General features: G+C 43.7%; 1 protein-coding gene across 4 annotated transcripts in view; it reads left to right on the top strand.

Annotated features, from left to right (window-relative positions):
* Vps8 (VPS8 subunit of CORVET complex) overlaps positions 1-26,421 on the top strand; it is a 207,857-nt gene that overhangs the window by 58,639 nt on the left and 122,797 nt on the right. For all 4 annotated transcript variants that reach the window (XM_005071628.4, XM_013114582.3, XM_005071629.4 and 1 more), the window contains 8 exons: positions 628-702; positions 1,973-2,008; positions 3,026-3,116; positions 3,383-3,429; positions 3,957-4,046; positions 16,054-16,100; positions 20,121-20,343; positions 23,888-23,977. In XM_005071628.4, the coding sequence (XP_005071685.1) occupies positions 628-702; positions 1,973-2,008; positions 3,026-3,116; positions 3,383-3,429; positions 3,957-4,046; positions 16,054-16,100; positions 20,121-20,343; positions 23,888-23,977 (699 nt within the window). The remainder of the gene's footprint in view (positions 1-627; positions 703-1,972; positions 2,009-3,025; positions 3,117-3,382; positions 3,430-3,956; positions 4,047-16,053; positions 16,101-20,120; positions 20,344-23,887; positions 23,978-26,421) is intronic.

Genomic DNA, 26,421 nt, shown 5'->3' with positions numbered 1-26,421 from the left:
GCTTCCTACACCAGGACATTCCCCATGCTTCCTAATCTTTACCATTACTCCCAGAGGAAGGTGCAGCTATAACTCAGTAAATAGCAGATTGCAATAGTTTGCAGTTACATTTACAAGTTAGTTTATTTCCTTCTTTTCCACATTATTCTGAGAAAGAAAAAGGCTGTTTATAGAAGTGGGGAATGATTTCTAGAACTTTGTCTTTTCAGTCATTTCCACTGGCAATCAAGCAACAGAGTTTTTTCTTTACTTGCTTGTAAGTTAAAACTTTGTTGACCCAAAATGTCTCTGCTTTCAGCATTCTTTTACAGCTTTTTTAGAATTTATCATTTGTGTGTGTATACCACTGTGTGTGTGTGTGTGTGTGTGTGTGTGTGTTGGAAGACAACTCTGTGGAGTCAGATCTCTTCTTCCACCCTTCGTGGCTTCCAGGGCTGGAACATGTATCATCAGGCTTGCCCCTGAGCGTTAACCTGCTGAGCCTCTCACAGGCCCCATGATTGACATTCTTACATTTTGGTTGTGAGCTTAGCCTTTAACAGCTGAGCCATCTCTCCAGCCCCTTTATTGACATTCTTAATGGAACTTCCAGTATGTGTAATTTTACCTTGTTTGTGTATTTGTCAGGCTTTGGTCGGAGAGAAGGCTTGCTATCAATCCATCAGTAGCTATGGTGGTCAGATCTTCTATCTGGGGACAAAGGTAAGCTCTCTCTCATTCTGCTTTGTGTGTCATCAGGGTAGCTGAGGAGGGAGGTGTCTGATGAGGAGTAGTGCATTGCAAAGTGAGTTCTTATCAGTATTGATCCAAATCTTGGAATAGTTATGTAGCCAAAGATTTTTAGTTGTTTAACATTTTCTTTTTCACTTAAGATCTAATTTTACTTTTGTGTAGGTGCTAATATAGGACACTTATTTTCTTGATTTAAGGATATGCTTTTATAGTCTTCCTTGACATTTGTTTTAATGTCAAGTATCTTGTTTCTTTTTTAATTAGAACTTTTATGTCTTGCTTTGATCAACATATACATTGCAAAGTGATTATCATAATGAGATAATTAAATACCCATCACCTTGTTTAGTTATCATTTGTGTGGGGACGGGGAGGCTGAAACTCAGCTTCCTCAGTAAATTGAAGGCAGCATCTGGTTCCTTTTCCTGTTGCTGTGGTGAATGCTGTGACAAAAACAACTTCAGGGAGAAAGAACTGATTGTAGCTCTCAGTTCCTGGTACACATGGTGGCAGGGAGGTCAGACCAGCTGGAGCTTGAAGCAACTGGCCATGTTATGTTTGCACTCAGAGTGAGTGAATAGTGAATGCACACTGCTGCACAGTTTCTCTCTCTCTCTCTCTCTCTCTCTCTCTCTCTCTCTCTCTCTCTCTCTCTCTCTCTCTCTCTCTCTCTCTCTCTCTCTCTCTCTCTCTCTGTCTCTCTCTCATAGTTCAGGGTCCCCTGGGTCAGGATCCCACACACAGTTAAGTTGGGCTTTCCCACAGGGGTTCATGTAATCCCGAGAGTCTCCTACAGACATGCTCAGAGGCACATCTCTTATGTTGACTAAGATAGTAGATGCCACAGGCCAACCCAAGTGTGTATTTGTCCTATGACTAAAGTGCTCTTTAACGTAGGTCAACTTAAGATATATTGAAGTGCACTGAGGTGTTTGACTTAGAATAACTGGCTTTAGAGCACTTTACTTTTCAACATGAAATGGACAGTTTTCTTCGCTGTTAAAATTCAGCCAGAATATTGCCAAGTAGGTGCAAGACATGAGCCTAGATGGTTCATGTTTCCTTTGAGGGTTTGCTTCCTTGCTCTTCAGGAGGAGCAACTTGAGGACCCTCCAGTAACTTCCAGGGTCTGTTTCCATCTGGCGTGTGAAGTGTGTGTTGCTTGGAGATCTTGCGGCTGGAACAAATGTGCCCCCGAGTGAATCTGCTAACGGTCGTCTTCGTTTCCTTCTTTTTCTAGTCCGTTTACGTGATGATGCTGAGGGGCTGGAGGGAGGTGAGTTCACAGGGATTTCCTGTGTAGGAACTGAATGGCAGCAGCCTCATGCTTTTGTTGACTCTGCAGATGATAATTTGGACTTTTTAATATCAGAAGAATGCATAAAAGCCGCTTTAACTGTTAGGTACTTGATTTGCTAAAGCGGATTGCATCAGAATTTGGTTTTGCACAGCTGTAGCTGCTCTGCTGTCAGAGAGAACATAGCATGAGGAAGAATGCTTTATTAATCTATGGAAGTTGGAAGGGGATAGCTTTGTGTAGTAAATCCTCATTTATAAGTGACCGTCTGTTGTTTGAAGTTATTAAAACAAGGAAGTGTGAAAAAAAGAATCGGGTTTGAGTCCGTTCAAGGTAACAGTGGGTGGTTTCATCAAGGGTTTACTCCCATTTGGAATGATCTGGAGACAGGCAGACTGTAGCCAGTATGAGCGCTCCATGTCCTAAGATGCTGTCCCATTTCATCACCTTTGAATTCTAGTCTCAAACTCACTTTACAATCCAGGATAGTTACTAGAGGCTCCAACTGTTGTCTAGGGTCCGTGAAGGAGGAAAGAGAAAACAAAGGTCAACCCCAACGTCTAAAGTTAATAAACATTAGAAATACCAGCTACCGCTTCCGCTTGTTGACCAGAGTTCAGTTGCATTGCCCCCAGAAGATACAAGGGAATCTTAGCAGTGTGGGTAGCTGATGTATTGCCGTCTCTGGGGAGCTCGGAGCTCGTTATTGAGGGAGCAGGTGCCCACTGTGCTAAGTAGCCAGCCATCTCTCTTATGGTAGTCCCATTGTTTGCTTTCTGTGTGAGGCTCTCCTGCCATCTGTCACTCAGCCCACAGGCATGCGATACCCAGTGCTTTATGAAGCACTTTCCTTAGTAAAAGTCCTGTGCCGAAATGTGTAATGCTGACGACATACTGCTCACTCCCCAGCAGCAAGTCTGTAAAGGTAGAATAGGAATTCCGATGGGTTGTTGGGTCAGATAAAAAGGTCTGGCTTGTCTCCTTTGCTCATTTCAGAGAATGGATCATCTCCTGAAGCAGGATTGTCTTACAGAAGCCTTGGCTCTTGCGTGGTCTTTTCATGAAGGAAAGGCAAAAGCAGTCGTGGGTAAGTGAATAGATGCTGTGGAGTTGGAGGTGTTGTTGTGAGGAATCTTTTCATAAGGGAAATGTACTGTGAGAACTAGCAGGATGCACACTGATAAACTGCGAGGCTGGTAGGTGTGAGATATTCCCTTACCCAGCCTTTGATATTGAGGCTGTTGTAACTGTATGTGTTGTTAGCCTGGGTTATGGAGGGGAGACCAGAACCGAGGTTCCCTTCTGGAGTCGAGCACTAACTTTTGTTTCCTGTTGGACTTTGTTTCTCTGAAGGGCTGTCAGGGGATGTCAGCAAGAGGAAGGCTGTCGTTGCAGATCGGGTAAGCATCTCGGTGCTGTCTTCAAGAGGTCACACTGTAGATTTGCTTTTTATATTTGCGAATGTTTTGGGGATGATCAGGCAAATGACTGTCCTCAAGGAGAGAAATGGGTCAGGCTTTAGTCCCAGGTATGATCTGCAGTGCTGTGTAAAGTCTCAGCACTGCCCTTCCTCAGGGAGATGGTAAATCAGAAAAACAGTCAGAGCACTGGGGAGAAGGAATACGTGGGGATCCAGATTCACTAATGGTTTGTCCATCCTCTCTGTAGGGAGGGTTACTGAGGCACTTAACTCCAGGTTTTCATTTCCTGAGCAATGTAATACTACCAAGGTCTGGAACATACAGACAGTTCTTAGGAAAGATTAGAAAATTAATACTAGCCCTTCATCTGAGAGAATGATGGAATAAAGACACTGAAATCCCAACTGTGTTTTGATTATAGTGATAAAGCATGATTCAATATGAACCATGCATGTTAAATACTGAGCCATACCTTTGATTCTGACACAAAGCTCTTTTTCCTACAGATGGTAGAGATCCTGTTCCATTATGCAGATCGGGCTCTGAAAAAATGCCCAGACCAGGGAAAAATCCAAGTGATGGAGCAGCACTTTCAGGTTCGCCTCTTTGTGTATGTCAGCTCACCATGGCTAGCTGCAGATGCTCTCACGCGTCCCCTCGCTGCACATGTGATGCTGTCTCGCGTCCCCTCGGCCTTGCGGATGTGACTTCCAGGTTTTGGCTGCTAAGCATCCTTAAGTGTCGAGCGAATTGTTTCAGTGTTTGCAGGGAAATTGTACAACAGTAAATTTTGAAGAAGTGTCTAGTAGATGGGAAGAGACAAGTGAACTGCTGCTCACTGCCGTGTGAAGCGACACACCTGAGACTTGACACCTTACTGTGGGTGACGTTGCTAATGGCTCACATTTATATTAACTAGGGTTGTTAAGGAGGGAGTGGGCTGCTAAGGCTTAAATTTAGTTCCCCACACACCTGTGACTCAAGATATACAAATAAAATAAATACATGCATGTGTATGTATATGATAGTCTATAAAATATGCTAATGAAAGATGCTTAGATTATCGTAGGACTTAATGAAAACACAAGCCAAGGAACAGCTTAAAGGTGTGCTAATGTATGATGCTGGCTTTCCTGTGTGCAGCGATCTCCCGCTATGCTTCTTGTAACTCTGTTTACGACAGCCTCTACTGCAGCAGTTCTCCTCTGCCTGCATTTGGTGTCGTGTGTATGTGTGCATGTGCGTCACGTATGGGACAAATATTTCGTTATGTTTTAAAGACTTTCAAAGATTTATTTATTTACTTATTATATGAGTATGAATGTTTTGCATGCATGTATTTATGTGTCAAGCCAATGGAAGTCAGAAGAAGGTGTTGTCTCCCCAGGGAACCAGAGTTACAGATGGTTGCCAGACACCATGTATGGGCAGAGAATTGAACCGGTCCTCTGTAAGAACAGTCAGTGCTTTTAACCACTGAGCCACCTCTCCAGCCCCACGGGGCAAATACTTCAGCACTGAACCACATCCCCTAGCCAGACTTAAGTCTTCTTTAAATAAATATTTGGGTATCAGGAATAGCAAACATTTGTAAAAAGAACCAAATGGTAAATTTTAGGGGTTTAAAGTCACTCTTCCTCCTCTTCCTCCTCCTCTTCCTCCTCCTCTTCCTCCTCCTCTTCCTCCTCCTCCTCCTCCTCCTCCTCCTCCTCCTCCTCCTCCTCCTCCTCCTCCTCGTGAAAATCAGACTGAGAGCCTGGCCCTCGCCAAGTTCACACTGTACCACTGAACTGCATGCAAGCGCCCCACTCTGTGCCGCAGTGTGTGTGTAGCATTCAGAAGACAGCTCCTAGGAGTTCTCTCTGCACCGCGTATGTCCTGTGGCCCGAGCTCAGGTCATTAGGCTTGGTAGTGGGCGCCTTTACCTGCTGACTCATCCATTTGGTCCCCACCTTTTCTGTTTGTATGTTTTGAGGTAGAGTCTCACAGTATAACCCCGCATAGGTGGGAACTTGCTGTGTAGGCCAGACTGGCATCAAACTCACAGAAATTCACCTGTCTCAGCATTCCAAGCGTGGGTATTAAAGGCATGTGACATCAGGCCTAGCTAAGAACCATGTTTTTGTTGTGACAGGATTTGACCCATTGGCTTGAGTATATGTTGCTTGATTTCATATAGATTAAACTCTTTTTTTTTTTTTTTTTTGGTATTTATGAGACAGGGTTTCTCTGTATTGTTTTGGATGCTGTGGGTCCAGCCTGGCCTCGAACTCACAGAGATCTGCCTGCCTCTGCCTCCCGAGTGCTGGGATTAAAGGCGTGCACCACCAACGCCCAGCTTCTTATCTTAAAGACTATAATACAGCTAGGTAGGCATTGGTGGCACACGCCTTTAATCTCAGCACTTGGAAGGCAGAGACATGTGGATCTCTGTGAGTTTAGGACAGAATGATCTACAGAGCAAGTTCTAGGACATGCTCCAAAGCTACAGGAAACAAAAACCAAAAACCAAAATGATTATAGTACAGTTGAAATATATACTAATGGAAACATTTAAAATGAATTTAGGAATTCTGGATTTCTACAGAGTAGGAACTGATTATAATTATAATAATAATAATTATTATTTTATTATTATTATTAAATACAGGGTCTCACTATGTAACCATGGCTGGCCTGGAGTTTGCTATGTAGACCAGACTTGTCTTGAATACACAGATTCTGTCTGCCTTTGTTTCCTGAGTGCTGGATTTTTATACTGACATTTTTATATCTCTTTGATGCCCAGAATTTAGAGTATGAGCATACATATGGCGATTAAGATTTGTATGGTGTCAGAGGAACATTTGGCTTCCTGAGCTGCACCGCTCAGTGCAGATCCATTGCTGCTTGGCTGGGCCTTAGTAAATTTGTCAGTAGAGAAGGATAAATGAGTTCAGATAAGGTTTTGGAATAAGTAAGCTGAGGAGGAAACCACATGGCAGAGAGAAAGGGAACAGAGCGACTTAGGAATAAAAGCATGTATGCACTGGTGTTTTCTGGGCCAGGTGAGGTGGCTCAGTGAGCAGAAGCTCTTGCCGTGGAAGCCTGATGACTGAGTTTGGTCCCTGGATCCTATGGGTTCTGACTCCAAAAAGTTGTCATCTGACATCCGCCTGTAAGCCACCGCACACACATGTGCCTCCCTGCATCATGTGTACATAGGTACACATGCAGTAATAAAGATATGCAGTGGAATGTAGACAGAAAAGGCGGTTTTAATGTTTCATAAGAACATACTTCACCAAAAGGTGGTGAGATAGTTTTCACTGAAAGTATGTTTTGTTGAAAAAAAGCATCCATTATGGAAAGATGGGAGAAAGTAATTGAGAGGGGAGCAGAGACAGAGAAACATACATATTCACACACAGCACAATGCTGGGGGCCAAGTGTCCAACACACGAACCGGTGGACCACATTTTGTATTCAAAATGTAGCAGTGTGTAAATCACAACGTCTGCAGACATGGAGAGAGGCTTTTACCTAAAGTTGGATGCTGGCAGAGCTAGCAGAGCAGGCCTCAACTCAGTTAGAGCAGAGCTGCTTCTCCCCGTGTTTGCACCAGTGGGCTCACCTTAACTGGCTGGACCCTGGGAGGGGCCTCCCCTGAGTAAGACCATTGGTGGCAGTTCTCCTCCCAGCAGCTGAAAGCTCATTCAGCACTGTGAAATTCCAACGGGGAGGAAGCGTCCACCTCAGTTCCAGCCTTGTTTCTTTATGGCCTGCAACCAAAGCACCTGGTTGTCTTGCACAGTAGGGTCCTACCTTCTAGTTCCCAAGGGCAATCAACAGCAGTGACCATAATCTCTATTGGTTTGGAGACCCAGAAGGTCCTTTCTGTCCAGAAACTCGTAAGAGGTAGTCTGCCCCTAGCATTGAGATTCCTTCCTGTCCATGACTGTTGTTTATGTCTGTCCTGCAGTGTCTCCTGTGTGCACACGTGTGTGAGCGTATGTATGCAGAGGCTAGAGACTGACACTGATGTCGTTTATGTCTGTTCTGCGTTGTCTCCTGTGTGCACACGTGTGTGAGCCTATGTATGCAGAGGCTAGAGACTGACACTGATGTCGTTTATGTCTGTTCTGCGTTGTCTCCTGTGTGCACACGTGTGTGAGCCTATGTATGCAGAGGCTAGAGACTGACACTGATGTCGTTTATGGGATCTCATCTGCTAGCTTTATGTTACAGGAGTAGCCTTCTCCATCCACACACAATACTTAGGAATAATACTTTTAAAGACTTTTACTGGGTGAGATAATTTGAGTTAGTGTCTAGAAGGTTTGCTGTACTTTAATCCCAGTACTTAGGAATATGAGGCAGAAAAATCATAGGTGCAAGGCCAGCCTGGGTCACTGAGTGACACCTTGTCTCAAGAAAAACAAATTTTGAAAATGAAGCTGTTATTAGAAACAGGAAAATGAAACCAACTAGTTCAAATATCAGTAGTGCTAATTAGTGACCTGCCAGCAGGTGGCGCCTCGTGCCTGCTGTCAGTAATCTGATGTTTCTTTTGGCGTCGGTATTCAATGCTGTTCAGTAGTTCTGCCTTCCTCAAAGGGCCAGCCGATGGAATTTTGAAGGTATTCTATTGAGTCTGTAGACCACTTTTGGTAATATAGTTATCTCTATAATACTAATTCTGCCGACTCAGAGCAAGGCAGACTTCTTCCGTGCCTGGTGTCTTGTTTAATTTCTAGTGTCTGAACATTGCGGGGGCACTTACCTCCTTGGTTGTTTCTTCCTTTTTGTTCAGTTGTGGATGGGATATTTTTCCTAGTTTCCTTCCCAGCAAATTTGTGATTGGAATATATAAAAGCTGATCTTGTGTTTTGAGTCTGTATCCTGCAGCTTTACTGAAAGTGTCATCAGATCTAGCAGTTTTCTGGTGGAGTCCATGAGTTGTTTAGACGTGTTGTCTTCCAAATAGGGATGGTCTGACATCTTCCCTTTGTGCCTGTGTTCATCAGGGAAATTGTCTGGTGTGTTGTGTGCGTGCGTGTGTGTGTGTGTGTGTGTGTGTGTGTGTGTGTGTGTAACAGGTATGTGTGTCCTTGTCTTGTTCTGCAGTCGGGAATACCTACTTCTTAGAATGATTTTCGTGGTGTTCTTCCTTTCCTGTTTGTGGAACAGTTTGAGACGTCTTGGTAGTAGATGCTCCTTAACGGCTTGGTAGGGTTCAGGCTGACGCCTTCTGGTCACAGGAAGAGCCCGTGGGAACTTTACATCACTGCCTCTGTCGCCCTGCTTGTTACAGGTCTGTGTAAACTGTTGGTATCACCCAACTTGAGTTTGGGCATGTTGTAACACATTTAGACATGTAGTCCGACTTTCCTTTGGGCCGCCACCTCACAAATAATGACACAGAGACTTATTATTAATCACAGAAACTTGGCCTTAGCTTAGGCTTTTCCCCAGCTAGCTCTCAGAACTTAATTAACCTGTTTCTATTAGTCTTCGTTCTGTCGTGTGACTTGGTTACATCTCTGTATCATATGTCCAGCTTCTTCGGTGTCCTGCTGGCATTTCTCTTAAGCCTAGGTTCACCACAGCCCCTCCCCCTGCCCAGAAGTCCTGCCTATTCTCTGCTGCCTAGCTGTTGGCCATTCAGCTCTTTATGAAACCAGTCACAGTGACACATCTTCACACAGTGTTAACACATATTCTGCAGCAAACACAGTTTCCACTTTTGAGAATATACATTTTTAAAGTATTCTCTTGTGATCTTCTATATTTTATTGATAACAGCTCTCTTTCATCTGTGATTTCAGGGTCTTGTCTAACTTGGTTTTGGTTGATTTGGGTAGGGAATAGTAAACTTTGCTAATATTTTCAAAGAACCAGTGCTGGTTGATTTTATGCCTTGTTCTCTTAACCTCTGCTTCATTAATTTCTGCCCTAATCTTTATTGTTTCTTGCTGTGTACTTGTTTGGTCTTAGTAGCTTTTTATTTTTTCTAGACCCTCCAGGTACACTGACTTTGAAATCTCTCTGATTTTTTTAATGTGAGCTTTTAGAGCTGTAAGCTTTCCTCTTAGGAGTGCCTTAGCCTGCAGGTTGTATTATTTTCATTTGAGGATAGGAATTTCTAGATCTCCTCTCCATTTTCTCCAGGGGACCACTGTTCATTTTTAAAGTGTATTGTTCAGTCTTCATATATCTGTGCAAGTTTTGACGTCTCCCTTGATGTTGATTTCTAGTTTCCATTGTGGTCTGATAGGAAACAAGGATTTATTTCAATTAAAAATGTATATTTTAATTACATTATTTATTTGCAGGGGAGTGAGTCAGGGTGGGCCTGCATGTACATGTGTGCCATAGCACTTGTATGGAGGCCAGAAGACAACTTAATGGGTCCCAGGGTTTGCTGCATATTTACATTAGTTTCATGCACTTTATTAGCTGCTCCCTTCATTTCTGTGTGTTTGTCTTTATATCTCCTCTGACTAGTTTTTATTTGCTGTCTACTTTATCAAACATGGAAGTCATTAAACGCGCTTGTCTACTGCTTGCATTTGCTTGGTCTGTTGCTTTCTGACCTTTGACTCCCAGTGTTTGGCTGTGTCTGCTAGTTGCTTGGGTTATTGGAGACAGTATATTCTGTTTTCTTCTTGTGCATGTGTGTGGTGCATGTGTCTTGTACGTGTGTGTGTGCATGTGTGCATGTGTGTGTGTGTGCATGTGTGTGTGTGTGTGTTCATGTGTGTATGTATATGTGAAGGCCCATGGTTGATGTGGGGAGTCTTCTGGAAGTACTGTTTCCCCATCAGTTTTAAGGGAGAGCTTGGCTTCACGCAGCAAGCTTAGTTGAAAGTTAGTTTTTAGAGCTTGAAATCTTTAGAAGCCATGTTTTCCTGGCTTACTCATTGAGGCAGGGTCTCATTGGTGGCTAGCCTAAAGCTCACTGAGGTGGCTAACCTGGCTTCTACTGTGCTGAAGTTACAACTGGGCCACGTTGTGGGCTTTCAGGACCCAAACTCCTGGCCTCACACTTGCATGTCCTGTGTTTTTAAGCACTGAACCATCTTCCCAGCCCTGGATCTTGTTATCTGCCTGCCTGCCTTCCTTCCTTCCTTTCTTCCTTCCTATCTTCACCTAATTTCTTCCTCTGAGACATAATTGGTTAGTTAAGACCTTTTGCATGTAAGATTACTGTTGAGGTGGGTTTTGCTACTTCCTGTGGTTTTGGTTGGTAATTCTGTTTGGGTGAATCACTGTTAGTTTTTTTTCTTCTCATTTGTTTGCTGGTTGATTGATTACATCCTTGCTGTGCTCCATTATCTGTCTTCCTTGTGAAATACATTCTCTCCTATGTCCTTGTGGGTGAAACAATTTTCCTTTTCTACAGTGCTTGCTCGGTCATCACAAATTGCCTTAATTTGTTCTGGAAGTACTATTTCCCCATCAGTTTTAAGAGAGAGCTTGGCTTCATGCAGCAATCTTAGATGAAAGTTAGTTTTTAGAGCTTGAAATCTATAGAAGCCATGTTTTATTTCCTGGCTTTCAGTGCCAGTGACAGATATGATGTTTTTCCAGTGTTTATGTCTTTGTGTGTAATTTGAAGTTCTTCTCTTATAGCTTCTCTACTCTGTATTTTTGACATTTTGCTATGACATGCTGTGACTGGGTTCTTCTGTGGTCACATCTGGATGTCTTTGGGTTTGGATGTCTTTCTCTAGCTCTGGGAAATCTTTGCTATATTTTCATTGAATAAATTGTATAGTCCTTTAGACTTATCTCCTTCTACCTCCTGGCTTCTAGGTTGGGTCTCTTGAACATATCCCAGAGTTCTTGGAAGTTTGGGTTGTGATTATTTATTTATTTACTTATTATTTATGTATATGAGTGAGTGCTGTATCTGTATGCACACCTGCACATCAGAAGAGGGCATCAGATCTCACTACAGATGGTTGTGAACCACCATGTGGTTGCTGGGAATTGAACTCAGGACCTCTAGAAGAGCAGCCAGTGCTCTTAACCTCTGAGCTATCTATAGCCATGGCATGTGATTATTAATTGTCTTTTCTTTATATACATCTCTGTGTACTGTTGTCCTCCGTACCTGGAATTCATTCTTGGGCTTGATCATATCTCTAGTGATATTTTCTGCTGTTTAGTTTAGTTTGGTTTTGTTGTTGTTGTTTTTGCGATAGGATCTCACTGTAATTCTGGCTGACATGGAACTTGCTCTATAGACTGTGAGGCTTGACATCATAGAGTTCCATCTGCCTCTGCCTCCTGGGTGCTAGGCTTAAAGGTTAAACTATCACACTTAGTATTTTTTTAACTTTTACTTTTGTACTATTTCATACATATGATTTATTTTGTTGATACTCCATCCCCTCTCCTGTCTCTTTTTGCTCCTTCTGCAACTCCATGTCTTCCTGGTGTGCCTGATGCTTGTTTGCTTTTGAATAATCCACTGAACTTAATCAGGGTTGTTTACACATGCCTGGGCTTAGGGTGTTTACCGGATTGTGGGGAGTATACTAGTGGTTATTACCTCTGAAGAAAAGTGACCCTCCTTCTCCCACATCCATTAACTGCCCATAGGGCCCAAGATAGGGGTGGAACATCATAGTCCTCCCTGTCCACGCAGAAATGTTCCCAGGCTGGGTCCAAAGTTTGTGTGCGGCTCTGCTGTGTATTTTATTCTTTGATTCCCCAAATTTCTGTTTACTTTTTCTTCAGCATCTCAATTTTCATGATGGTTTTTTCTTCATGGTTTCAAATTCTATCTTCAAGTTAATGATCTTTTAATATTTATTTTATGTGTACAGGTGTTTTGCCTGCATGGATGTCTGTGCACCACGTGCATGAGGTGCCCACAGAGGCCAGAAGAGGGTGTCAGATCCCTTAGAACTGGAGTTAGAGATGGTTGTGAGTCAGCATGTGGGTGCTGAGAATTGGACCCAGGTCCTCTGCAAGAGCGGACAATGGTGTTGGCTACTGAGCCATCTCTCCAATCCAGTTACTCATTCAATTATCTGCTTTGGTGTCTTTCCTGTCTAGATTTTATAACTTTTTTCATAGTATAAATTAATGCTATTTTATCCATCTGCTTAGTATTCCCCTATTTCTGGCTTTTTCAGTCATCTCATCTTTTAGTACTGAGAAGTTATCAGCCTGTGGAGGTGCCACATTTATTTATGTACTTATGTATTTATGTGTGTGTGTTCTTTTTTGAGCATCTGTTGGATGTATATATCTTCTGATTTTTAGTTTCCTCTTTTCCCACCGGCTTTTATTTGTTTTTGTTTTCTTAAACATGATCCATCCTGGTGTGTTGTCCACTTGGATTTATGTTCAGAGGAGAATCCAAGTGCCATAACACCTATCCTGACTTGGCAGCAGTCCCAGCAGGAGGACGCACTTGTCACCTGTGTTCTCTATGGAGTTCAGAGACTGCAGCATTAGGGCACCGGTTGGGGAGAATATAGTTTGTAGTTCTTTTAGGACAGAGGTATCAATATTCATAAGGGAGGAATGGGAGAGTGGGGAGGTGGGGTAGGTAGAGTTAGAAAGCACTGTGTATTAACTGAAGAGCATTTTCAAGACTGGGTGGTGATGGCACACACCTTTAATCCCAGCACTCAGGAGGCAGAGGCAGGAGGATCTCTGAGTTGGAGGCCAGCCTGGTCTACAGAACAAAGTTCTAGGACAGCCAGGGCCACACAGAGAAACCCTGTCTTAGAAAACAAAAAAGCATTTTCAAGACGGCTTGGGAGAACAGTGTTCTTTGAGCTGTGCTTTCAAGTTGCTGGTGTCCAGGTTTTATATTGAAGGTCATTTCATTAAGGATCTAGGAAACATTGTTACCGCTAGCATTGAATGTCACTGTGGGTAAATCAGGGCTAGCCTGGGAGGTTTCTGCTCTCCCAAATGGCAGGTTTACTTCCTGGCCTTTTCTTTATTTTTAGAACCCATTGCATCTCCATGGGTCATTTCAGGCCACTTCCGTCCTCGTGTGTGGTGTGCTTTTTCAGGGTGGAGATTCAAGGGCTTTTATTTCAGGAAGCATTATTGAATTCCCTGTGGAGCTACCGGCTGTGTTCCAGGGCTCTTATTTTCTTATTTGGGATTCCAGTCATATACACACCAGTACTCTTCTTTCTTCTTTCTGCTTCCTCTTGCTCTCTTCCTCTCTTCCTGCCTCTTCTATGTTCTCCATGCCAAACACTTCACTCACAACTCCAGCCTCTGTGGCTGGCTCTCACCATCACTGGGAAGACAAGGTCCTCAGTAGATGTACCAGGGACTTCCCAGCCATGAACTCCAGCTGCAGTATTGGGTATCTTAGTAATTCTCAATGCTGTGTTAAACAGCAGGGTGTGGCCCCCTTTCTATTTTTTAAAAAATCTTTATTGGTTGAGTGGAACTGATGAGGCATGGAAAATACATCAGTGTTACTTTCTAAGAACACTTTAGTTGAAGTTCTGTTTTTCTTTTTTCCTCTAATAGTTTTTAAAACAAATTCTGCCTGGTAAGTTTTAGGTTTACTGTAGGCATTGGCAGTCCCTAGTGGTACTCATGCATGGCACCTTCTCTCAGGGCATGTTCACATGTTTGAGCACATCTTTTGGGGGGGATTCTATCTGTGGTACTTACTCTGCCTCGGGGAAGCTTGGGCATTTGTTCTTTCACGTGGCCCGTGTATGCCTTTTCCTAGAGTCACTGCTAATTTCTTGGTCCGGGTGTTCCCACTCTAAGTTAGTGACAGTCGTTTGTTAGGGTGTCCGAGTACAGATTTGGCCCACGTAGCCATGGGGCACAGCTTCCTGCTCTTCTCCCCGTGCCAGGAGATGCAGGGTGTTTACAGATCTCAGTTTTAGGCGTTCCCTCTGCTTCGCTCTCAGCTTCTCTGTGGCACCGAAACTCGGGCTCCTCCGTGACCGGCACACACATGCAGCGTCAAAGCGCCTTGCTTTGCTTCTTAGTCCTCTGGAGACTCTGTTTGTCCTTCCTGTGTGAGAGTCCAGCTGTGCACTTACTTACTTATGTAATTTTAAAAACGTGTGTTATTACTCTTAATTATTTGTACTTGAGTGTGGACAGTGTATGAGTGCAGTTGTACATGGAGGCAGAAGTTGGATCCCTTGGAACTGGAGATACACAAAGTTTTCAGGCCTCCTAATGTGGGTCCTGGGGGCTAAACTTGAGTCCTTAACTTCTGAGAGATTTCTAACCCTTGCCTGAATATTTTAAATGGTATCGTTAGACTCCCCTTCCCCCCATCAGCATTTCTAGGAACTCTCTAGTTATCTAGTCTGTAGTATTTTCTTCGAGATTTCAATGTAGCTGTAACTCTTAGTGAGTCCTTGAATGTAATTCCTGGTTTTAAATCTGACGTATTTGTTTATTTTGTGTGAGTGTGTGTGTGTGGGCATTCAGGTACTGTGGCACAAGTCTGGATATCAGGCGACAGCTTGTGGGAGCCAGGTCCCTCATTCCACTGTGTGGGTTTGAACCAGGCCAGGTGGCAAGCACTTTTACCTGCCAAGCCATCTCACCAGCCCTCGGGTCCTCGTTGCGAAGAGTCTACATAAAGTTATGAATCTGGTCATGAGGAATAGTGACAAGAAAGTGGGGTGGGTCGAGGACAGCCCGCAGGATCACCTCAGGATTGTGGGTTCTCTTCAGGTCTTCCCTCTGGCAAGAAGGCTTTCCTGTTGTGACCTCTGTCCAGCAAGTGTGAACTGTGTTCTGTGTGGTCCACCAGCTCTGGTGGGACGGCCTCTGCCTAGTTTCTAGGTCTCTTGGCTATAGGTGTCGTGTACACAGTAAACCCAGGCTGTCAGTTTCCAGCCATAATGACCTACTACTCCAAAATGGCGCCTGTCATGAGTTGCCACCTACTTGATGTGAGACTATACATGGTGAACTCTGGAATATGAAACTGAGAAGCTAAACTAACTACAAAGTTAGTTTAGAACATTGAGCAGAAAATTAGGTAACTTTAAGTCACTTGAAGCACCATCAGCACTAAATATATTTTCAGTTTGCTGTCTGTTTAGTGTCACTGGAAATGCTATCCGCTTGTACTATAGAGAAGCTATACGTAGAAAACGTTACTTGACTATTATGTTTATATTTAATTTAATTTGATTTCTTACTGCTTTTCTCCCTTGCCCATTGCCGCCTTCTCCTTCTATTACCGTAGCACACACCTGAAATGGATTTAAACATTGTTTTTCCAGGCTGGAGGTGATTCAGCAATTAAGAGCATTGGCTGTTCTTCCAGAGGGCCTGGGTTTGATTCCCCTAACTCACGTGGCAGCTCACCCCTGTTACTTCACCTCCAGTGAATCCAGTGCTTACTTCTGGCCTCTGTGGGCTGCGTGCATATTGTGCACATATATACACGCAGGCGAAACATCCATGAATATAAAACAAAAATAAAATCTAAGAACAAAGGCCCTCCGCCCTCAAATTGTGGGTATAGATTTCCTTGTGGACAGCACAATCCAAAGTTGTATCTTGCTAGGAGTCCCGGCACCTGAAGCTGACTTCTGCTGTCCCCAGTGGGCTGCAGGTCAAGTGAGACGATGCTCTTCTGTTCCCTTCCAGGATACGGTGCCACTCATCGTGGACTACTGCCTTCTGCTCCAGCGAAAGTAAGTACCCGTTGCTCGTCCGCTCAGTCATTCCCAACCCAGGTAGTGTCTTGCTTGGGAGTTCTATAAATTGGATTAGGATTTCTCTTCATTTGCACAAACTTCATTTTCCCAGATGGAAGCTTGTGGCTCATCTGTGCTTGTGTGCGACAGAAACGGAGCGGAGAGGCATCATGGAGGTGATGCAGCTCCTATGGGCTGTCATTTACCACAGTATTTCATGTCTTTCCAAAGAGACTAGACTAGACTAGGTTCATTTTGCTAATTCACCTTTAGTTTTCTTCGGAGCCTTTTTTATTTAAAGTCAGTGTAAAACTCTGGAGTATTAACTTTATTACCTTCCAGCATGTGCCAGCTCATAGTCTCTGACACTCACTGTAATACCAAGCACCCCGAGGCCCTTTTATCAGTGTCTCTAATTGTTGTAGCTCCTTATTAACGTGTATAGCAGTGGGGTAAGCTTTGCTCATCTATTGCATGGACGATGTTCCCCAGGCAGCAAGTGACAAACCTGTCGGCTTCACACAGGCGCTTTTGGGGCAAAGGTGGGTTCTCAGCTTTCTGAGGGATAAAGATCTGTCTGAGTATGTAATTCATGCACAGCTAAAACCCTAACGGCATTCACTTGACTTGAATGTGCACGCCTTTTGGGAACCAGATTCCTAAGAGGGTGGATCTTACTGTGAAGTGTAAGTGAGGGTTGTTGAGGTGGTTGTTTGCTATGTCTGATTTTGATTGTGCTGTAGGGAACAATGGCTCCCATGCACTTGTGGCTTAAATCGACCCCAGTGTTTTAGCTATATCATCGGTGACATGTACTGCTCCCACAGCAGAGATATTGTTGACAGAGATGTATTGTACGTTTTCCTCCTTATAAGTAAGTGCTGAAGGGAGACATTTCCTCAGGGGTGAAGACCTTAGAAGGCAAAACGCATGACACTTGTCACGGGCCTCTGCATCCTTAACTGATTTGGTGTTATTTTACCCCATTTTCATGCTCACTTTCTTGCTAGTTTTTTAAAAAAATTTTAACATAATCTTAGCAGCTTAAGGTTTATATATTTTTGATTCATTTGACTCTCATATTTATTTCCATAGCAGAAAGTAGAGGGAAAGAGGCTTCCTACTCGTATTAAGTATTATGGTCCACTTAACTATTCACATTGAGAGAATTCTAATTACAGTGGGACATACTTCCATACTAAATAAGTGTGGTACTTGGTGCAAAGTGACTCTTTGATACATGATGATTAAATGAACAAGGTGCTCATTCTCTGGAATCCTGAGTGCTCACCCAGGGACACAAAGTTAAAATGCCCCCAGCAGTTGTAAAATGAAGGACAAGATGGGGTAGAAAAACGTTCATCAGAAACATTGTATGATATTCCCCCAAATGTTCTGTAGGTAAGCATTTGTTGTGTGTATGATCTCAAAAGAAAGTATGCTCCAGTCTGTCAGCCAGTCTGAGGTCAGGGATTTCTCATTGAACTGGAGCATGCTAGCAGAAGACAGACTCCTCCACCTTTTTAGTCACATCAGAATCTCTGTATTGTCCCTTGGTGTCCACTAGCCCCTTTCCCTTAGTTACTTTCTGATAGCTCAGCATGTTTTCCTCTGGGCTGTGCCATCATGGGGAATCTCAGAGAGGAATACCAGAGTCACCGTGCGCTCTGTTCCTCTTTGGACCTCTCTCCCCTCCTCCTTTTTGCTAACGTGCACAGTTTCCTTGTCCTGTGTCTTAAAACTACATTGTGCTGGTCCAGCTTCTGCCCGGTGAGGGCTCCACAGGTCTTAGTTTCCTTTCACTCCTGGTCCTGACCTGCTTTTTAAGTATCAGCAACCACGGGAGGGCCAGGACAGCGTCACCACCGTGGTGCAAAGGCCTGAGGCTGTGCATGCTTTGGATCTCCCCTCTTCCTGTTCTAGATTTAGCTTTTTCCCTTCTGACTTTCTTTTCCGTCAGACTCAGATCCTGTCATCTAGTCGTGGGCTTAGGGGGAGGATAGAATAAGCTGTTTGTTTGATCAACATCGATTCTTCATTCCTAAGCCATCTGTCTATTAGGTTCCTCCCATCTCAAACACGGAAATTAAAGTATTTGATGGGAATGTGTAGTGTTCAATTAAATATTTAGTTGAATCAATACTAAATGCTGGAGATTTTATAACGTTTTAGAGTGGCCACTGATAATCAAGTTACCGTGGTCAGTGGTTTAGGCTTGCTTGAGCAGAGGACTGTTATATGTATGGACCTTCCCCATCTTTCTCCATAAACTGGTATTTGCTGCTTGCTCTGCATTTAGTCTTTCTTCTTCCCCAAATATGAAAAGGACTCATGCCATTGAGAGTCCCCTTAGGAGCAAATTGTATACAGTGCAAATGCCATTTTACAGACTTAATGTCAGCTTCATTGTGCAGTGATGCAGAGCCCATGTGAAGTAATAATTTAAAAATGGTGTAAAAATGGGTGCAGTGTTTGGATTATATTTCTGTAAAGCATGACGGTGCTGGCCACATTGAGTTTCCATCACTGTGAGTAGTATCTGAAGTGATTAAACTCAAATGACTCCGTTGTACGGGAAGCTAAGCCAGCAGTATTTCGGTATGACACACAGTAGTCCTTGCATATTCGTCTCTGGCTCAGGTAGTGTAGATCAGTAAGTCTGTGGCTTGACAATACCCACTTCTCTTTCCTCTCAGAATTTGCAGTTATCGTCAAATAGTTCTTCACATTAAAAAGTTATAAACTGATAATGTATAAGATAAGCTTAACCATTTTTTTTTCTGTTTGCAGCAGAAACTAAAAGCTCTCTAAAACATACCATTAATGCGAGTGTTAGGAAAAGTGATGCCTCTATTATTTGTAGTGGAGTTTGTGTTACAGGAGGTGAGGCTGAAAATAGTGCCCAGCAGGGCTGAAGTTAGCCCTTCAGGAGACATGTCAGCACCCCAAGAGAATAAGGACTAAGTGTGAAAACTGTGTGCATACCTTTCTTGCATCTTTCTCCCAGAATAATGAGATCACATTGTAGAAGTTATCTCCTTTTTATTTTGAGGTAGTGATAGGAGTTATTGAGTCTAGTTCTTCTTGCTCTTTGTTCCCAGTCTGCCTTAGTCTATCCAGCATCGTATGTTGCCCTTGGCGCGAAGTGTCTTGTCTGTGAACCCTAGCCTCCTGTGAGTGGTCTGCCTTAGTCTATCCAGCATCGTATGTTGCCCTTGGCACGAAGTGTCTTGTCTGTGAACCCTAGCCTCTTGTGAGTGGTCTGCCTTAGTCTAGCCCTTCACACAGAAGTGCCTTGTCTGCTAACGTCTGTGCCGTTTGCTGAGCTTGTAGTTTCCCGCAGAAGTGAAGGAGCAGAGACGGAGATGAAGCTCACCTGCAGCTGACTAGGGTGTTTAGGGCCAGAAGGGGAGAAGGGCATGGTCCTTTGACCTTTCCCCTCCTCATCTCGTCTTCCCTCTCACCCGTCCACTCCTGTCTGCGCTGTGGCCAGAGAGCTGGGTTCAGATTCTGACTCCAGAGTGCTCTTCAGCAAGCAGCTGAGCTTCGTCAGCTTCATTGGATTTATACTTACTTCTGTGCTTACTTTTGGTGGGAAGCACATGCCACAGCCTGAGTGTGCAGCTTGCGGAGTCATTTCTCAACTCTACCCTGTGGGGCCTGAGGTGAAATTCAGGTGGTCAGGCCTGGTGGCAAGCGCCCTATACAACGAGTCATTTTGTGGCCCTGATGATTTTGAGGCCTTGAACTGATAATCACCCTGCCTCAGCTTTCTGGGTATTTGGGTTACTGGAATGCGCCATCGTGTTTGGCAACATCTCTTGCACCTAAAAGAATTGTTGGGAAGGTTTGTTTTGTGAAGTATTGCAATGTAAAGTTTGATGCAAACATTGTTAATGTTTCTATTAAACTGATGTAAATTGAAGTTTGGAAAAGATGTCATATACTTCAACTAAATTTAATGGGTATTTGGAATGTTCCTAAAGCTACTATTTTTTTTCTTTCTTTTTGTTACAGGGATCTTTTATTTAGCCAAATGTATGACAAATTAAGTGAAAACTCCGTGGCAAAAGGAGTGTTTTTGGAGTGCCTCGAGCCATATATTTTAAGTGATAAATTGGTGGGGATTACACCGCAGGTCATGAAAGACTTGATTGTTCATTTCCAAGACAAAAAACTAATGGGAAACGTGGAAGCCCTCATTGTACACATGGACGTCACCAGCCTAGACATTCAGCAGGTGAGTTGGCAGTCTGTCCACTGAGCTCCTTCACTGATCCACAGGCCTCTGTCTGCCTTCCACAGACTCCAGTTGAGCCCTTTGTGTATTGATACACTTCTTAGGACTTTCTGTGAATAAAAATTAGGTAACAAATGCCTCCAAGCCAGAGCGCGGGTCTCGTGTTTCTTGGCTGTCTTCAGAGCCTGTGGCCGTTTGTCTTCAAATCACCCAGTGAACGCCTTTTGCCTGACCCTTACTCAGTCTGCACACTAACACTGGCAGCTCGTTTTCAACCGTGGATACGTTCTCATTCACAATAGACCATTTTTACACTGGAAAGGCAGAGGCAGGTGGATCTCTGAGAGTTTGAGGCCAGCCTGGTCTACAGAGTGAGTTCCAGGACAGCCTCCAAAGCCACAGAGAAACCCTGTCTCAAAAAACAAAACAAAATAAAAATCAACTAGTGCATGAAACAGAATTGAGCTTTGAAATGAAGAGAATGGTGTGAGATGAAAATGACAGGGCTTCTTAGAGCAAGTCAGCAGCTGTGGCTAGTGGTGTATGTGTGGTTCAGGCAGCTGTGGCTGGTGGCATATGTGTGGTTCATGGAGCTGTGGCTGGTGGTGTATCTGGGGTTCAGGCAGCTGTAGTTGATGGTGTATCTGGGGTTCATGGAGCTGTAGTTGATGGTGTATCTGGGGTTCAGGCAGCTGTAGTTGATGGTGTATCTGGGGTTCAGGCAGCTGTGGCTGATGGTGTATCTGAGGCCCAGTGAGTTTTCAGTTTTTACTCGGTGTTCATTTTTGTTGCTCAAAGCATTTGACAGTTTAATTCTTCGGTTCACGTTAGTTCTCACAATGAGTGCGTTACTGCTTAAGTGTCCAAGCTTCTCCAGCTAAGTGCCTTTCAGATGTCTTAGAGGACCAATCCCTTTCCAAATGTACAGATCTCACAGAAAGAAAGTTTGGAAACCCTGTTATTACTTCCCTAATGTTGGTGAGCATTTGAGGTAAGGCAGGGTGCTCTGTGCACGTGCCTTTCTGGTATGTGGTGATTTAGTGTAGACCACATTGTCTGACAACAGCCAATGTCTTGAGAACATATTATCACTCTGCCCTTTTCTGACTGTCACAGCTAGGAGAAATTTTTATTTCTTCCCAGTATTTTCAGCTTTTTCTAATTTCAGTGTAAATATGCACTGATCTCCCTCCCTCCCTCCCTCCCTCCCTCCCTCCCTCCCTCCCTCCCTCCCTCCTCCCTCCCTCCTTCCTCCCTCCCTCCTTCTGTGTGTGTGTGTGTGTGTGTCTCTTTCTATGTACATGCGTGTGTGCCTGCCTGTGTATGTGAGCACGCTGGTGTGTATGTTTGGATGTGGAGGCCAGAGCTCAGCCTTGGGTGTTGTTCTCAGGAAGGATCCAGCTTATGTTTGGGCTTCTCACTGGGCCCTGAGCTCTCTGGTTAAGCTAGGGCTGCTGGCTAGAGCTCCAGGGGTCCTCCTGTCTTCACTTCCCTGGTGCTGAGATTGTAAGTACACCCCCATACCTGGATCTTTTCACAAATGTTAGGGATCAAACCCAGGTCCTTAAGTTTGGGTGGCAAGCACTTTACTGGGAGCTATCTCTCCAGGTCTTGAATAATATTTTTAAGTCCTTATTTTACTTTCTTTTATCTGCGTCATTAGTTAATTCCTTCCAGAGTGCTTGTGTGTCAGGGTCTGAGGGTGTTGCAGCCGGCCTGGTCAGTCAAGTGTCTCTTCATAAAGCTTAAATTTAAGGAGAGAAGTTTGGCAGTGAGCAGAAAGATAGTAAACAAACCAGAGATTATTTGAAAACAAGTGTAATGTTACAAACCAGAAAGGATAGTATAGTAGAGATGGGCTACCTGAGGGTGGCTAGCATAGAAAATCCTTCTGACAGAAGGTATCAAAACACCGAGAGTGGTGGTGCTCATGCCTCTGTTATCCCAGGATTGGGGTGTGGAGGCAAAGCCAGGAGGATTAGAGGTTCAAGTTGTGGACTACAGAGTCAGTAAGACTATAGCCAGTCTGGGGTGCATGAGAGTCTATTTCAAAGAAAAGAAAAAGGCATTCAGACACATAGAGAGAAGAAATCAATAATGCTTGTATTTGGATGAGAAGATCGTTTTAGGTGAAAACCAGTGTGAAGGGAGAGGAGATTCTGCCCTGAGGGTTAAATGACAGGAAAAGAGGCAGGCAGATCTGAAGCCTGATAAACTTACGTGTAAGCAGAGCTCACAGGACAAGGAAAAATTTGTGCATTGTGTTCTAAGTGCTGTGTAGAAATCATTAGACTATTTAGAGCAAAATCACTGGGCTGCCAGGAATGGTAGTGTGGTGGAGAGTCAGTTTGGTCTGATTTGGAGACTGTGTGGGAATGAGGGGATTTAAAGATGTTGTTTTGTGGACAGGGTGAATAGTGATCTCCTGAAGGCGATTGGAAGACAGGCAGTCTGAGTCTGAGAGGCATGGTCAGGAGTCTTGCTTGCCACTTGTCTTGCAATAGCTGCTAGGTATCTCAGGGAAGATTTTAGGCAGCTGGATAGGGCAGAAGGGAGGTTAGAGTTGGAGATGGGAACTCTGGAGAGAGGGTGGAAATCCTACAAAATCCTCTTGTTTTTCCTCTTATGCCTCTGGCCACATGTCCTTTTCTCTGCCACGCTGTCCTCCAGTCCAGTGTCTGATATGACACAGGCCTCATGGGAACAGAAAACAAGGACCTCATTCTGCTGGCTCTCTGCTCTTTTCTCTAAATGTTTTCTCTGCTCTCTGTTCGTCCACACCACACCCCTTTTCCACGCAGTTTCCCAGCCTTACCATCTTCTGCTGGTGCAGCCCCTCAGGCTCATTCTTCTTTGGTTCATGTGCCAGGTGTCCTGTAGGTCCTAGCTCATATGTTGTTCTGAATGACTTTGAATGCTAAAGACAGAGTCAGGTTCCTTTAGAATGCTTATTGTAACTAAACAAAGGTGTGTGTGTGTGTGTGTGTGTGTGTGTGTGTGTGTTTAGTTGAATGTCCTCTACAAGTCTTTATTATTATTTCTTTTCTTTTTTAGATTATAATATAATTATATCATTTCCCCCTTCCGTCTACTCCCTCCAAACCCTCTCATATATTCCTCTTCATGAGTCTTAACTTACACCATTTTATTGTCTTCTTTGAATGGTGTCCAAGCTTAGTGTAAGTTCTAGGAAGGTAGAGCTCCAGGCTGGATTTGTCTGTCACTTTATTCTAGTGCTAAAGAGATGTTTTGTAAATTTTTTGAAGAACTGTTTTAATGATTAAAAGTAAAATGAATATTGAAAAGGGAAGATTACAAAGAAACACAATTAGACGTTGGGGACTGTCTACTGTACTGTTTGAACTAATACTGAACCTACAGTAACACCCTTCCATTGGGTTTGAGGATTTAAATTTCAGTTTCCTCCAGAGAAGAAGGAATAAGAAGAAAACTTAGGGAAGAGAAAGATCTTCATTTTCGGAGTTTGAAGGAAAATCCTTGGTGTCATGGTGTCACATGACTCAGGAGCCTCTCCCTTTTACAGGTAGTTCTCATGTGTTGGGAAAATCGTCTGTATGATGCCATGATCTATGTGTACAACAAAGGCATGAACGAGTTCATTAGCCCCATGGAGGTAAGATACTTTCTAACATACCTAATATTGTCTAATGCCCCTCTACTCTTCATATGCTTGGAATAGTTTGTTTTCATCTGATCATTTTAAAATTTTATGTCAGCTTATTATAACTGTATTCATTATTTTAAAAATCAATTTTTTTAAGATAAGGCGTCTCTATGTAATGACTCTGTCTGTTGTGGAACTCACTTTATAGACCAGGCTGTCCTCGGACTCACAGAAATCCTCCTGCCTCTGCTTCCCAAGTGCTGGGATTAAAGGCGTGTGCCACCATGCCTGTCTCTAAAAAAATTAATTTTATTATATTTATTTTTTTGTCTGTATTTATGTGTGGGATATGCATGTGTGCACATGTTAAGGACAGTGTGTGTGTGTGTGTGTGTGTGTGTGTGTGTGTGTGTGTGTGTGTGTGTATGTTTGATTCTCTTTCTTCTGCCACATGGGGCCTGGGGATTAAGCTCAGGTTGCTAGGACACCTTCAGCACTGAGCTGTCTCACTCAGTGGCCCTTAGCTTGGGACTTTCAGGTGGTATTTAATTTTTTAATATTTTTTGCTGATGATTGAACTCGGACCTCTCTATGCTTTGTATTCTCTACCACAGAGCAATACCTTTAGCCTCAGTAGTCTTTAGTTGCATATGTAAATGTTTAAATTTCAGGGAACAGCAGACAGAAATAATGCAGCTGGACAGTGGAGTGCCAGCCTGGTTTATAGAGTGAGTTCCAGGACAGCCTCCAAAGCTACACAGAGAAACCCTGTCTCTCAAGAAAAGACAAGAAGAGAAAAGAAAAGAAAAAGAAATAATGACTATTGTTGACTTTAAGTTCTATTCTGTTTTTTTTTTAAATGTAACTTTTCCAAAATGTGTAAGAAACTTGTGTAATTATGGTAGAAATGAAGTGCTGCTGGGCAGTGCTGTTTTGGGAGTGTGTTCTTGGGCAGGATGAAAGCAGTCAGGAGTCACTGTGAATTGACACTGGTTGCTTTGCTGAGTAAGGATTGTTAGCCGTTCATGATGACGCTGTCTCCCGGGACACCTCACTGGGAATCAAGAAGCACACAGGCTTGTCACTGCGATGAATGTGGCCACGGATACGTGTGGCTTTCTCAGTTTCTGAGAGTTATTGCAGCAGTGACAAGGTACCCTCCAAGGAGGCAGACACTCCCTTTAATATTGTCTGGTCAGTAGTCATTCAATTGCCATTTGTTTATGCGCACCACCTTCGATTTTGGTCACACCCTTTTCTCTTGGTCAGTTTCTAACCCCAACTATCGATGCTAATCTGTTCTTGCTTTAACTATGTCAGCTGTCCCCTCAGTAAGGCTCTGTCCTTCCTCACACACAGAACATTCTCAGCCCACGTCTAGACCGCCATTACGAAGATGAGTACAGTTTCCAGTTTTCTCAAAATAATTCCTTAATACCAGTTCTAATTTGAGGCATTCATTCCACATTGATGGAAACTGTTGTCAAGGTAGGGTTGGTGACACGACTCAGTGTGTAAAGGCTGTGGACAAGTTGACCTTGATCCCTGGAACCTGCATGGTGGGAGGAGAGCACCAGCTTCCACACCTGTCTTTTGACCTGCAGAGATATCCTGTGGCACCCCCACATCCCCACATCCCCCACATTAACACCTGGAAATAAACTAATTTTAAAAATTGAAGTAGTTGCTATATTTTTATGTTGCCTTTGACAACTGCATTTTATATGCTGTAGTTTGTACAGTCTGGCTTATGTTTATCCCTCTATGTTTCAGGTGGAACACTGAGCTTGAGCTTGCCTCTCTTGTTCAGAGGAGTTTCCAAGTTGAATGGGTTTCAGCAGGGGTAGCCTGGTATTTGTTATTAAGCAGTTGGAGATGTGAACTGTAGGCAGTAGGTTCATCGGTGATTCCTTTTTACCCCCCATTTTGTAAGGCTTAGTTGTTTTAGTACTGAACAGGTCTACATTCAAGGGCAGTTAACATCCTTAGTAAATTTCTGGGTTTTCCAGAATGAAAGACTGTGAAATCTCCCTAGTGCCTTGTGTTGGGAGGAAAGTCCTCTCCTCTACAAATTAGATCCGAGTTGTGGTAGGGAATAAAGGGGGCAGTGGAGGAGAGACTGCAGTGTGCAGAGAGGAGAAAGGATGATATCCCTTCATGTGTGTTAGAATTAACACGTGCTTAATTCTTAGATCTATGTAGTTACTAACGGCTAGTTCTAAGACCAGACAGAAGTAAAGGCTGGCACACCCACGGCCTTAACCCCAAGGGAAGCAGGCAGGGTTAGGGCTTCCAGAGGAGAGGCATTTTGTTCTGCTTCCCTTTAAATGATGCGAGCATCTCTCCACACTGGCTAGCTTCATCTGGGGATTCTCCCATCTCTCCCACCTGAGTAGCTGGGCTTAGTTGGGACTGAAGGTGTCTGCTCCATCTTATTTTGGGGGGGGCTTCTT

Source organism: Mesocricetus auratus, unplaced genomic scaffold, assembly GCF_017639785.1.
Source record: "Mesocricetus auratus isolate SY011 unplaced genomic scaffold, BCM_Maur_2.0 Super-Scaffold_100008, whole genome shotgun sequence".
Taxonomy (NCBI): domain Eukaryota; kingdom Metazoa; phylum Chordata; class Mammalia; order Rodentia; family Cricetidae; genus Mesocricetus; species Mesocricetus auratus.
This window is presented reverse-complemented; position numbering and strand designations above follow the sequence as displayed.